This window comes from Typopeltis vanoorti, chromosome 6, assembly GCF_054136105.1.
Source record: "Typopeltis vanoorti isolate ZY-2024b chromosome 6, IOZ_Tvanoo_1.0, whole genome shotgun sequence".
Classification (NCBI taxonomy): domain Eukaryota; kingdom Metazoa; phylum Arthropoda; class Arachnida; order Uropygi; family Thelyphonidae; genus Typopeltis; species Typopeltis vanoorti.
Genome location: NC_143554.1, coordinates 97154292 through 97169357, shown reverse-complemented (window position 1 = coordinate 97169357; position 15066 = coordinate 97154292). Strand labels below are relative to the sequence as shown.

Sequence of the window (15066 nt, the reverse complement as noted above, 5' to 3'; positions counted from 1 at the left end):
TATGCAATCTTTCTGAAAAAAAAAAAATACTGATGACACAACAAATTCGGTTTTACTTACACCTAGACAAGGCATTTTGTATAAATCACAGGTCTATCTGACTTTTATTTCCAAAAATTGTGAGCAACACACACACACACACACACACACACACACACACACACACACACACACACACACACACACACACAAACAAAATTATTGTATATGGGCAAAGACCTACATAACTGCTAAGCCAATTGGAGGGTGGAAGTTTTTTTTTTTTTTTTTTTTTTTTTTTGTTCTAATAGAACAGAACGTTAATAATCGATATATTATCTACGATATTAAATAAACATAAACCCTCGGATGCTTTTAATTCTCAACGGGAGTAGGCAGAGCACTCTTAGCTGTAACTAGTTTTTGGAAGAGTGTCTGACAGTCGCTCTCTACCCTTGGTTGCCACTGACAGCTGAGCTTAAGGTTTTCAATGATTTCATAGGAATTAGGGGGTGAGGTGAAAGCATGGTATACAATAGCCACAATTTCATGGTTCTAAATCTTAACACACACACACACACACTATTTCCACCTGTAATGTCTGTTTTGGAAAGATAGCAGTAGTTGTCTGCCATGCTATCCCATAAAGTTCTGAAATTACCTGAATCAGTTACTGACGAACGACCAGGTCTGGAGACATTGCCGATTTCCAAAAAGATAAAATAAAAAATAGCTTTGCTTTTTTTTATTTTACCTTTTGAAGAATAAAAAAGGTACAATTACTTCTTTCGAGGAATAAACAGGCACTAGAGGATTTATTTATTTTAATCCTTATAATTCTTTGAAGGTCAATAATTGTGAAACACAGACATGCACACACCCAAGTTATTGTGTATAGAGAAAGATAGACCCATATAACTGCCAAATGGAAGGGGGGGGGTTGTTGTTTCTAATAGAATAGAATGTGCATAATCAATATTCCCCTCAGTGGAGATCACAGCTGCACATTTTTGTAACTAACGCCTTTTATTCATCAAAGGGAGTAAGCAAGGCCATTTTGCTCTGACCAACTTTTGAACACTAGTGGGTAGCTAACCTCAATCCAAAATCGTCATAGAATTGATGGACTAAGATTATTAGTGCCTTTAATTGGCACTCAGGGAGGAGAGTATGACAGACAACTGCCGCCACCTTGTAGTTCCTAATCCTGAGAGTATATTTTATTGTCTGAAATAGTCCAAACCACTAGCCCATGCTTGAGATCTATTAACTTGGCAACCAGTTCAAAAAACCATCGAAAAGTTCCTTTAGTCGTCGCCTAGATTTGAACTTGGAATGACCTTGTCCAGGTGGCCTATAGCTATGGATGCACACGCCATTTCCACAGGACTACACATGCCTAATGTTGATAAAATTTATAACTAAATATTTTATATTGCATATTCTAGTTTTGCTACTTTTATGCTACATAACATTTTTATTTTATTTTATAGGGTTTCTATCTTTACTTGTATCTGGGAAGTATTGGATTTCTTTTCTTTGTTTACATATTCTTACTTCGTCAGGATACTCAAGCTTCTAGGAATCGAAAACCCAGTCGCCTCTCTTCTTTTATGCGCATTATTCTGAAAACTATGGACACAATTCCAAGGAGAAGTAACAGTACAGGTAGTATGGATAATCATAATTCCAAAAAGAAGGTGGATGATGCTGCTCATTGTGGAAGTTTTTATCTACGTCTTGGAGCTGTAGGTAAGTGGTGGAAGAAATTATTGAACTGCGAAAAATAAATTGAAATTTACCTTCATTGTATTACATGTATAATTCTAGTGACTACACAGATGACATAACTGTATCGGTATTTTGAAAAAAATAAATTTCTCGAAAATGCGATAATGTCTGGATTCATGTTAAACTTGGACTTTTTCTCAGGCAAAAAATGGAAACAAAATAATTTCTTCACTGATCTTAATTTAAATACGATAAGCAAATACATTCCGAAATAGGAATTCGAACTTTAGCTTCTAACCTGTACTTGGAGTGGGATAGGATACCATTTTATACCATTTGGAGTATTATAAACCAAACTCAGTATTCTAGTGTGCTGCAACAATAAATGTAAGATAACTGGCATCAGGGGCGAATTCTCCATGCTTGCTGCGCAAACTCATTAATTGGGAAAGAAGTAATATTTATTTGTTAATAAATGCATGCGTTTATACGCATTTCATTTAGGCTTTTATTTTTGTAGACAGAAGATGTCTTAAGCTTGCGCGGCAATAGTTGAGCTTTGCGTTGTGTATCGAAGACCGATGCTTGCTCATCTAGTCAAAGCTACCTTGGCTTGCTCGGTTGTAGGAGCTTCCAGCTCCTCGCTGCAGCACTGATTTCATGAACGCACATAGCCATTTCCGCACCCTTCACGTCGTCTTAAACACAGGCCATACGCAGTCAAAGTAGCTCTAGCCAATGAGCTTCAGTCAGCCTTTACAAGTGTGCGTGTTGCTTGGGAAAACTAAGTTACAACCAACTTTTTTATGACGATGTTATTGACCAGTTCATAAAGAAGAACAGTAGGGTAGAATTTGTATTCAAGTAGATAAATTGAAAAAGATAGAATATCATTGTAGTATGTTGTATTTGTATGATTAAATGTACATAAATTTCTAAATATATAGTTTTAAAGTCAGTAATTCATTATTCCGCTAATCAGACTTCAATCACACCTTTCATACATTGCACGTATTTTACAGGATTTTTCGTATCATATTAGAAGTTTCGCTTTTCTGTTAGTGTTCATTCTCATTTCAACCCTTCCAAAATCTTCAGGTTACAGAGAATGTTCATAAAGCATCGTAACTTGTAGTGCTAAACTTATGTGGTAATATCTAACTACACGTTAAATTCATAAGCAAACTTTACAACTTTTGACTATTTTTTTTAAGTTTTCCACTGGCAGCGGATAAATTAATGCTATTATTTGTTTATTTATTTGGCATCTCATTTTGTTGTATGAGCGCTTTAAATTTTGAAGAATACCTGGAAAATTTCAAGCGATACTATAAAGCCACGCAAGAACTTTAAACAGCACCGTCATTTTCAAGAAAGAGAGGTGGGGAGGGAAAGTTCAACATCGCGAAAATATGGAAACAGATCCTACTTTGCTTTAAACGGTTATGGAATGAACGGCTACGAGATAGCCGTTCATTCCATAACCGAATTATTTTCATGAATTACATAAATTGTTCATCAGAAGATATTACTGATATTCTCAATTTTTGCTTTAATTGCATTGAGCGGCTAGAATGAAGCCTGCTTTCAGTTTCTTTCTTGATAAATCTATTATTGTTATAATTATGTCTGATCAAAAGGAATTTTTGGAAGTTATACTTTCCACATTCCTGTTCGTTATCAAATAATAAAGCGACGCGACACGGCTTTTTTCATTCTAACCACTAAAATTAATTAAATGAGTATATTAATGAATTGTTAATAGTCTTTTAATTAATTCGTTGTCTATAAAGTATGTCCTCGCTTTTTTTCTGAGAATTAGTTATAAACTGGAATGTAGCTTTCAGTGTCATGTCATAAACTTATTACCCTGAACTTTGATCTGTTAAAGATTCATAAATATGTCCTGTCTCATAAATATGTACATTTTATTCTCAAACTGCAATTCTGACCTCGAGATACTGCATTGAGAAACAGATAAGAAAATAATCGCTTGGTAAATTCAGATATAGTCATTCCTAAATGATATAATAAACTGGAGTAATTTCATTTTGATTTGCTAATATCTTCTTCATAAATTATATGAGCGATTTATTATACACTACAATCCAATAGCTGTATCTAGTTTCGTGTAAATATGTAGTGCTGTTGTATGACTTGATATTTTATACACAAATCTCGATTACTAGAGTTGTAACTTAATTAGAAACAAACACTTGCTTTCATGATTACAAGTAGTTTTATAGGGGGGGGGGGGGATAAGACTGGAGATATCTTAACGAACTGAGTACAGCGGTGAAATAGATATTTCTGTCGGTTTTCAATTCTATTAGATGTTTCATCCAGCGAGTGCAGCTCGCCGTAAATTGAAGTACTGTAATTTCTTTCTTTCTTTTTTTTTTTTTATTTTATTTTAATATACAGTGTGTGTGTGTGTATATATATATATATATATATATATAATTATTTTATTTATTTTTGCTTGTAACTTCGTCTGCCTTACCCCGAGCAACATTTTCGAAGCAATATTAGTCGATTTTACTCCAGCATTGTTTCAACTATTGGCAATTAAAATTAGTTAGGGGCAGTGCCAGCCCTAGGAATTTTGTCGCCCCGTGCAATAGCATATTTTGCCGCCCCTTTTCCCTAAAAAAAAAAAAAAAAAAAAAAAAAAATCTCTTTTAATGGCGTCTTAAAAGCCACGATGTTAAGCTAGGCTTCAACATGTCTGATCATAAATTCTAAATAGTAACATTAGCTAATGAAAATTCTTAAGTTAGTGAAAAATGATCATGAATTATATTTCTTTACAGAAAGAGAGAGACAATTAACCCTTTAACGGTAGAATTTTGTTCTGAAAACGTGCGTCTGCATTGGTAATTAAAATCAATTGCTACTAATATCGACATTACTGGGATCGCAATGAGAAGTACTTGCCATGAGCTCAGAATTTTTAGTTTCGGTCCTTTCGCTTATTTTCTCTTGTACTACATTAGCAGTTTCAGTTTTTAGATATTTATGCCAAGCCCCACTTTGTTTCTGAATATCGCGTTCTTTTTCCGATTTTCGTTTGCGATATTCTGCACCTGATAGTTTTTTTTTTTTTTTAATCAAAGGACCTCTTCAGTATGAATTTTAAAAAAATTATACTGAATTTTATCAGACATATTGGAATGTTAAAATTATTTTAAAAGCCAAATCCTAATAACTGTATCAAAAAAATATTATTAGCAATCACTGCACAACTGTATTATCAAAATACATAAATATAGTCTATATTTATGTTTTGATTCTATTTGTTTAATTGGTTTACTCTTAACCAATTATCTCATTATGATCGTTTGGTGTCATTGGTTAAATGAGATTTACCCCTCAGTCAAGGCCATCTGGTTTCAACAGAGAAGGAATAAATGATTTTTTTTTTAATGATTTATTTTTCATATACTTTAGGTCGATTTTGCCGCTCCCAAAAACTTGTCGCGACATGCAAATGCACGTGTTGCACCGTCGGTAGAGTCGGCCCTGGTTAGGGGGTTCAAATGTTATCTTAACGATAATCCTCAAACTTTCTTAATATTAACTAATCGTTCTAAAAGTGGGTAGTTCAGTAATTCAGATACCGAAGATACAATAAATGGCTAGAAGGGATTGAAAATGAATTATTATTGGCGGTTTGCGCAATTACAGAATATCATTTGATTCTGTTATTAATATGTTATAATGTACATTGTACATAATATCCTGCAGTAGGGCACTCAGGATTTAATCTGGGGGGGGGGGGAGAGTTGAGTAGACGATTTGAGAATACACACTACGCATCGCATACGACCTACGACTGAGAATCTTCAATGATCGCTAATTCATAAGTAGTACAGAAATAGAAGATATGATACAACATAAATAAAAAAATGAATTTTAATTAGGAAAAGATTTTGGGAAAATTTTCTAGTGTTTTTTGTTCCTTTTTATTTGGGGAGGGCCCCGTGCTCCCCCCCCCCCTCTGAGTGCGCTACTGATATCCTGTATATATCTTATCTTATCTTGACGTGTTAGGTGTTCGCTGGCATGTCACAACTAAGCAACTTGGCATCATATAAATCTAATTATTACTACGATAGGGCAGTTAATCCTATCTTCTATGTCTTGTTAATTGTGTGTATTACTCTGACCGGTTTGTCTATTCTTCGGGATGAAAACCCTAGTTTCTGGGGAGGAGGAAAAACCCTTTAGCCGCTGTACGAGATTGGCTAACTCACCTTCAATTGAAAAGCCCTTATAAAGATTCTTCACGTTCTATAGAGTATTCGAACCCAGGTCTTTTTAACCAAAGGGCATTGTTGTTTCCCCCTCTTTATGGAGGTTTGTGCATATATTTCAGTTTGTAAATAAATTACGTATTATAATTTAAGAAAAAAACAACAACAACGCCACGCCTACTCCCTAAGGAAATAAAAGGCGTTTGCTTATTTTTTTATTTATTTATATTTTTTTTACTGTTGTTGGCTTGTGGTGACTTCCAGGATTCTAGATCAGCATAAGACAGCTTTATCGGGTCGATTCTAATCACAGATTAGAGATACATGCATAGTAATTTTTTAACTATCATGTTGAACTTAACTGCCAATTATAAAAGATACCAATATCAACATATTCAGCGATGCTAACTGCATACTTAATACTCTACTCTTTAAACTATCATTATATTTATATTGTCATTGATTAACCTAAAAATCAATAACAATGATAATAACCACAGAAGCATGTTTATAAATTGCGTGCTTCCTATATAGCCTTGTGGAAAATGAACTTTGTATTCGTAGCGCTTTGATCGTTCGATTCTAGTCGCTGACTAGAGGAACTTTTTTACCCCCCCCCTTCTTTCTTTTTCTCTTCAACCGGTTCTCGAGCTAGTTCGATCTTTGGTAAGGCAAGTAGCTTTTTTCTTTTTCTTTCTTCCCTCCCATAAACTCGGGTTTTTAACCGTGCAAATAAAAATATTTATCTGTTGAAACAAGTTGATTCATTAATAGCTCTGGTTCACTATCAGTGAAAGATAAAGACTGACTGCCTTTCTAGCTTCAAAAAGTTAACCAAAACTAAAAGAGCTATGCTTACTCCATTGGAGAAATAAAAAGCATCAAAGGATTTATTTAAACTGTGTGTTATTTAGCCGATTTGTATGCTACTGAAGGATGAAAAACTCAAGAGTACAGGAAAAAGGGGAAAGCCTGTAACCATAAGTGACTACCTCACTACTTTTATTTATTTATTTATTTTTTGTTTTGTTGTTGCTGAAAAAAAAAAAAAAAGAAAGAAATTTCCTTGGCATGATATTTGAACTCCCTTTAGCATAGTGTTTTTCGAACTTTTTTGACAGTGACCCACAACAAGAAATACATTTTACATCACGATCCAGGACTTAAATTATTATTATTATTACCACCCCAAGACCTCATGGAGTCAAAGACTCATCTGGGAGGTCATTTTATTACACACACAGCTCATCATACCATGTTTTAAACACATTCAAACTCTTTGCAGACACCACATTCTCAGGCAAGGCATTCCAATCATTCACAACTCTGCATGAAAAAAACCTGCCTCTCACTCCCCTACTCACACCCTCTTTATACAGTTTCCAGGGATGACTTCTGGTTTTCCCCTGATCTCTCACTATTCTCTGTAAAACTTCTCCATCATTGATCCTATAACAACCCCTTACCAACTTGTAGGTCTCTATCATATCTCCCCTCCTCCTCCTGTCCACCAGCCTCTGCAAATTCATCTTCTCAAGCTTTCCTCATACTTGACAATCCAGAGGTCAGAAACTACCTTAGTCAGTCTCCTTTGGACTCTTTCCAACATCTCTTCATCCTTCTGAAAACCCGGTGACCAAATCTGGGCACAATAGTCCATGTGTGACCTAATCAAAGCCTTATAATGGAACAAGAATCTCCTTACTTCTACACATCAGTGTCCTCCACATCATTCCCAGAAGCCTTTGTGTTGTCTTCAAAATTTTGGCGATGTGTCCCCTAAATTTTAGATCCTTATCCACTATCACCCCCAGATCTCTTGTTTCCTCTACTTCCAACAATATATTCTCACCAAGCATAAATTCTGCATCCCATCTTTGTTTTCCAAATTTTAAAACCTTACATTTTGCAACATTGAATTCGCATCCCCATTTCCGTGCCTAATCACGCAATCTATTCAAGTCTTCCTGTAAGGCCACAACATCTTCACTACACTTCATGGTTCATCCAACTTTGCATCATCTGCAAACAACTGAATATCTTCATCCAAAAATCTTCACCTATATCATTAATATACAAGTTAAACAGTAATGGACCTAAAACAGACCCATGAGGCACTCCACTAGTGACTTTCCTTTTCCTGGATATCGCTCCCCCATACACAACTTGTTGATACCTATCAGACAGCCAGTCTCCAATCCAATGCACCAATCTAATATCCAACCCCATCTGCTCTAGTTTAACTGTCAACTTATCATGAGGTACAATATATAAATATAAATAAATACATACATAAATATATAAACATAAATATATAAATACAATATATATATATATATAAAAAAAAATTCAAAAATTAAACAATATACAAAACCAGAAATTAGGAAGTATTTTATTTAATTATCATATGCGTTTATGTTTAATTTGCATCCATTTGTGTTTTATTATTATTATTATTATTATATTAATAATAGATTGATTATTAATGTAACATATCGATCATACTGCACCTTAAGTTCATCACACTCTTACCATTCACAACATATTCAGACAATGCATTCCACTCACCCACCACTCTCCATGTAAAAAAAATACTTCTCACCCTCTTATTCACACTTCCTTACACAATTTTCAGGGATGGCCACTAGTTCTCACACCTTCCTTATTTTTATAGTTTGATTTGAACAAGTTTTATAGATTTTAACACATGTATGAAATCAAATGAACGTGTTTTAAAGCAATGATATCTGTGAGATTCACTATATTTTCTATTTCATTTAAAAAATACTGCTAACGATCTACTAAACTGATTTCACGAGTATGAAATCAAATATGATTATCACTAGAACCAATTTTCATTGTCCCACAGCCCTGGTTCTATGTACCTTGACCATGACAATATGTATTCATTGCATTGCCAATCTCCAGCCATCAGGTTTGAATTCCATGGGCATAGATATTTGTTAATGCCTTTAGGTAGTAAACTTTTTTTTTTTTTTTTCCTGGAGATAACCACTACTCTGTTTACTGGTGTGCCCTGAAAAAAAACCAAAAAAACCCCCACATATTGGGCACATTGTTTTGTTTGGGTCGGTAGCTGTACAGGTAAAGATTAATATCTTTAGTGGAAAAGAACTAGAAAACTGGGTAGACTATGAATGTGATGGATTTCTGGTACGAAAGGCATGCCTCTCTAAGAAGAGAAATAGAATCTTGTTTGGAGACTTGAGTCATATCAAATGTGATGAGACATTAAATGCGATATTTCTTGAGAAATAAAACAGCTGTATTTTGGTCGCATTAAAGTTGACAAGATTGTCCTCATCCCACTAAAAGGGATGACAGTGAAATCAATATATTAGGAACCAGCACTTTAATGTATATCTTTTAAGTGCTTTTCATTATTTGTTATTTCAAATATTTGAGGACTGCACATATACAGTGAGAATGTTTGTTACTGGATGAATTACAATTAAGCATGAAAAATGTGCAGATATACTGCATATGTGCACATATTATGTATGTGCAAAAATATTTCATTTTATATATATATGCAAAATTCTATAGATAAAAATGATTTAGAAAATTTAATAAATATAATAGTTATTAACAGATAGTGAATGTTCTATTTTATTTTTTTTGCAGCATTTGGAATTGGAAGTATGATTTATTCTGGATTAGAGTTTGGGCAATTTTTTGAGCTTGAAGTGGATTCCCATTGCTACAATATCCTTTATGGACTGACACCAACAACAAGAATGGCTTTTACTTTTATACAAATGTATTTTATCTTTCTGAATTCTAGAGTAAGTATACTATACATTACAATCAAGCACAGAGAACAAAATTATTGAAAAGAGAAGGAGAAAGATTAATACACAGTCTTGTCATAAATACTGTTACAACTTCTGCACCCTCCCTCCACGCTGCCCACAGAATTGTGCAAGCCCAGTTCTGTTAGTGGTGCTGTGCACAGCCAACATTTATGTGTTTATCAGGAGAGAGAGTTGTCTAGCTGTATGGATTAACATGTAGTCAGAAGATTATGAGAACTGTGTAGCTGTAATAGCACTTCACAGGGTTGGAATGCAGCTACCTGCTATTTTCAACATACTCTCGAGATGTTTTTAGTGTAGGAATGCTACATACACACACACAAATGCTGACTAAGTGGATAGCATATTCATTCTCCAGCCATCAAGCTATAGGTTTGAATTTCACTGTAAGCATAGATCTTTAGAGTAGGGTTTTAGAATAAGGAATCCCAAGGCCACAGCTGGCCTGGTTGGCCGAGTATATCCGCTCTCCAACCAACAAGTTGTGGGTTCGAATTCTTCTGCTGGCATGGATGTTTGTCCTTGCACCATTAAAACCATAAATCATCATCATCATCAGCCAATGCCACCCACGGTACTAAAAGTGCACAATAGGTTTACAGTGTTCTTTGGGATGGATTCTCATACAATAATTATAGTACTGTGATCTCATAAATGGTTTGACACTCAGCATACATTCTTATCTATAACAGAATGATAAGCATAGTACAAAATTTTTATCATTATAAAATATAAATAAATACAGACATTAAAAATATTAAGGCACGTGTAGCTCAGTGGACGTGGTGCTTGCATCCTCTATGCTAGGCCGCCCGAAGATGGACTTAAGTTCAAGTCAAGCCACCGACTGGAGCTGGAGGAACCTTTTTTTGAGCCCTTCTTTGACTGTTTCTCGAGTTAGTCGATCTCTGGTAGGGGAAAGCAGGTTTTTCGCTCGTCCCAGAAATTTAAGAAAATTGACCGTAGAACCCACACTATTTCAGACAATAAAATATCCTGTTAGGATTAGGTATACCAAGAGATGGCAGCACTTGTTTGTTCATTGGTAGCCACTTATAATTGGTGATAGTCTTCGCCCAGCTATTTCTGATTGGCTAGATTGAACTACCCACTTAGTCTCCAAAAGCTAGATAGGGGTTAAAAGGCCTCGCCTATTTGCTATAAGAGAATAAAAGCCATTAATGGATTTTTTAATAATAGATTTAAAATAGTGGCATTTGTTTGCATTTAGGATTATTTTGTATTTCTTTTCTGGTTGTTAAGATTTTGGAAATACTAATAAGAGCTCATATACTGAATTAGACAATGAAGGTAAAATTAAGAGTCACCTTTGTTCAGGGCCAGATTTACACATAAGCTAGACAAGCTACAGCTTAAAGTCTCACATTACAAGAGCCTCTTGCTCAGTATAGATAGTCTTAAATTTACTAACCACAAAGCTGAATAAATTTTAGGGTCCTCTGAAAAGTTATAGCTTAGGGCCATATCATAACCTTAAATCCTGCCCTGACTTTGTTTCAATAATATGGTCACCTTTTATGACAACTTAACAAGAATAGTTGATGAGGGAAATGCATATACAGTACTGTAATTTTTCTGAATTTTGCAAGGTCATTTGACAGGTTTTTTTTAATGACAAATTGATAAGTTGCAATAAATGGGTTCAGTGGATTTGTCAAGTCATTTGACAGGTTTTTTTTTTGCATGACAAATTGATAAGTTGCAATAAATGGGTTCAGTGGATTGGCAATTAGCTGTCTGAGTGAGCTGTTTATGGAGGATAAAGTAGGCATAAGAGAAAGAAGGTTACAAGTGGTCTCTGTAGGACTCAGTACTGGAACCATTACTATTCAATCTTTGTCAACAATATTGGTACTGGATTGCATTGAGATATTTAGTGATTTATGGATATGTAAAGTTGGGAAAGGTTATCAGTGATGGGGCTGATCCCATGACTCTTCAGGAGGATTTAAATAAGCTGAAAAGCAAGACAGATAGATGAGGAAACAGTTTAATGTGGTTTAATTTAATGTAGGTGAGCCATTAACTTCTGGAATCCACAGATGAAAGACTGCATACTCTACTGGTAGAACTATATCAGAGGAGGCAAGAAATGTTGGACTGATGACATATATAAATTTGAAATTCAGAGGACCACATGTTGTAAAGGTAGTGAAGACAATCCAAAGGATTGCAGTAATATTGAAAAAGACAACCAACATGTTGTATAAAGGTGTTGTGGTACCATTGTATATGGCCCTGATCAGAACACACCTGAATTACTGAGCTCAAATTTGATCACTGGGATTTTATTATTTTTATTATTATATGGATATCTCCATGGAGTCAAAAAACTTAACATGGGAGACCCACCTGTTATTCATACAATACCGCTCCTTATACTTGTTCACTATTGGAGCAATCACAACTATCTCTGACAATCCATTTTACTCTTCAAGCAAAGAACCTGCTTTACACACACTCCTACACAACTTCTAGCAGTGACCCTTGTTCTCACCCAACTATTCATGTAAAAGAAAAATTTTTTTTGCATCAATTGTATAACAAAATTCCTTTAGTAGTTTATAAGTTTCTATTATGTCTCCTCTCCTCTCCTCCATTATCAACCAAACTGCAATGCACACACCTTCAATCTATCCTCATAGGGAGTATTCCACAGAGCTGTCATCAGCTTGGTCACTTGTCTCTGAATCCTCTTTACCACCTCCTGATCTCAAAGAAACCCAAGTGACCAAATCTGTGCACAATAGTCAAGATGAGACTGAATCATAACAGCCTCCTTTTTACCTGTCAAAGTATTCTTCAACATCCAACTAATTCCTCTGAGCATTTTGCTAACTCATGCAATATGCCTTCTGAACTTCAACTCTCTGTCTGCCATTATCTCCCCAAGTTCCTAGCCTCATCAATTTCCTGTAATCCAGTGCCATCAATGTGATGCACAATATAAAAGTTTTAAACCTGAAGTGCATAACCTTACATTTTGCAACATTAAATTTACAATCGTTATCCTTTGTAGGATATCATCTATCAACTATGCCACCTCCAGTTTTGCATCATCAGCAAATTGAATATCCCCCTTAAATCTTTCCTATATCATTGTTCTACAAATTAGAATAGTGGCCCTAGCATAGCACCCCGAAGTACTTCACTGATTTGCCTTGATTCCACTCTGATTGCTACACATATCAAACCATCTACCATACACCACCTCTGATGTCAGCCACCAGCCTCATATCCACTTGAATTTGCTCCAATTTATGTAATAGCTTTCCATTTGGTATTCTGTCAAATATCTTTGCAAAGCCCAACCAGTATCATGGTGTAGCCATTTCCTTTATCCAACTCTGCTGTTACTCTATTATAAAATGTGAATAAATTACTAAGGCAGGTCAAAGAAGCAGCAGCAGCAGCAGTAGCACAGCTTCTACAAAACTGTGCTGCCGCTTATAGAGGATCTTATTTCTATCTACTCATTCCTGAATTTTACCTTTAACCAACTTTTCCAGTATTTTAACTACCACTCCAGAGATACTAATTAGTCTGTAATTTGTAACTTTTGCCTCGAAGTTATTTTTATGTAATGGAACAATCTTACCCTCCTTCCACTCCCTAAGAATCTTACTAGAGCTGACTCATATTAAACAACTTTGTCAGAGGCACTGCCAGTTCTCTTGCACAGTTTCATAGTATACAAGTTGACGTACTGTCCAGTGCCTCTGCTGTATTTACATTGATATTTTTTTCAATATGTTGAGTGCCTCCAGTTAATCTACCTCAATTCTCACATCAGTAACTGTGAAGTCTCTACTTGGATAATACACCCCTGCAAAATGATCATTTAGCAACTCAACGATTTCTTTTGCTTTCCTACCATGAGTAAGGTTATCCTTCCATAATCATTCTTTCTCTCACTTGCTATATATAACAAAAAAAAAAAATCTTTAGGATTTAGCTTTTCTTGCCATACCAGTTTCCCTTCTTGCCTGTGCTTAGTATTGATCATGAGTATGCTGATCACCTTTTTATTTATATTCCACAATGCTTTCTTTTTTTTTTTTTGCAACTCATGCTTTATATATTGCTACTCATCCACTTAATCTCTACTCAGTTTATCCTCCTGACCTTGTAACAAACAACCTGATACTGCTTGTCTCTAACCATCCCTGATCAGTTCCCATGCACTACTGACTTTCATTCTTTGTAGCTCCAAGCTGCCACATGTCATAGTCACTAACTTTTTAGTTGAGCAACCTACCAGAACAAGACTGCATGGCCATTTTCTCCAATCAGTGGTAGAGTAGCTATAGATCTTCTGATGCTATTATCAGATCCAACACTCTTAAATCTCAGGTCCCCATACTTCTCAGGAAAATCACATGCTTCTTCAGGAAATACCTTAGTAACAATATAAATTCCATTTTCATCTTGCCATGTGCTCTTTCCTCCTTCCATCTATTATTATTATTATGTGACACCTACAAGGAGTCCCAAGACTCACTGCAGGAGAGCACTCTACTCCACTTCACTACACATATCAAACCATCTCCTCTACTACTTATCTCTCCCACTACACACAACTACAATCAGTGCTACTTACCATCCATCACCATGAACAACAGTATTTTTTGTATGTAAATTGCATGTGTTCTGATGACTGATTTGCCTGTATGTGAGATGAACAACTCGAGTTTCCAGGAGAAAAAACCCTGCTACCTCCATATGAAATCAGCTAACTCACCTTTAATCGAAAAAGCCCATATAAAGCTTCCTCTCATCAGGACGAGAATCAAAGAGGCCTTTTACAATTGAATCTATATCCCCATAATTGAATTCTCCCATTAAACTGCTTGGCCTGCACTCATTGTACTAATCTGCTGATGCATGGCATCCACATCTTCCTTTGGACTCCCAGGTCTATAGTAGCAATCAACAATATATTTTGTCCTATTGGCCTTGATAGGATTCAGAGGTCTTGCCAACCAAAGGGCATGTGTTATTCTTACAACTGTAATACAGAAGCACAGAGATATGATACAATTGCAATAATAATTAAGCTATCTGGAAGCAACAGTGGGATATGAGAGATGCAACAGAAGTTATCAGTCAGTGGCAAGTAACTTGGAAACAAGATTGTCAAATGTAAGATAATTTTTTATATTTTTTGATGTTTTCAAAAATTTTAGATTTATAGCTTGTTTGCAAGCAACATTAGCATAAGCAGGAAAAAAAAATCTGAAATT

The 15066-nt window shown here is 35.3% G+C and overlaps 1 protein-coding gene across 1 annotated transcript in view; it reads left to right on the top strand.

The window, feature by feature from the left end:
- The window catches only part of LOC150105733 (proton channel OtopLc-like), a 39260-nt gene that overhangs the window by 11107 nt on the left and 13087 nt on the right, over positions 1-15066 (top strand). Inside the window, exons 2-3 of the mRNA XM_090394328.1 lie at positions 1473-1731; positions 9612-9772. Of these exons, the coding sequence (XP_090250454.1) occupies positions 1473-1731; positions 9612-9772 (420 nt within the window). The remainder of the gene's footprint in view (positions 1-1472; positions 1732-9611; positions 9773-15066) is intronic.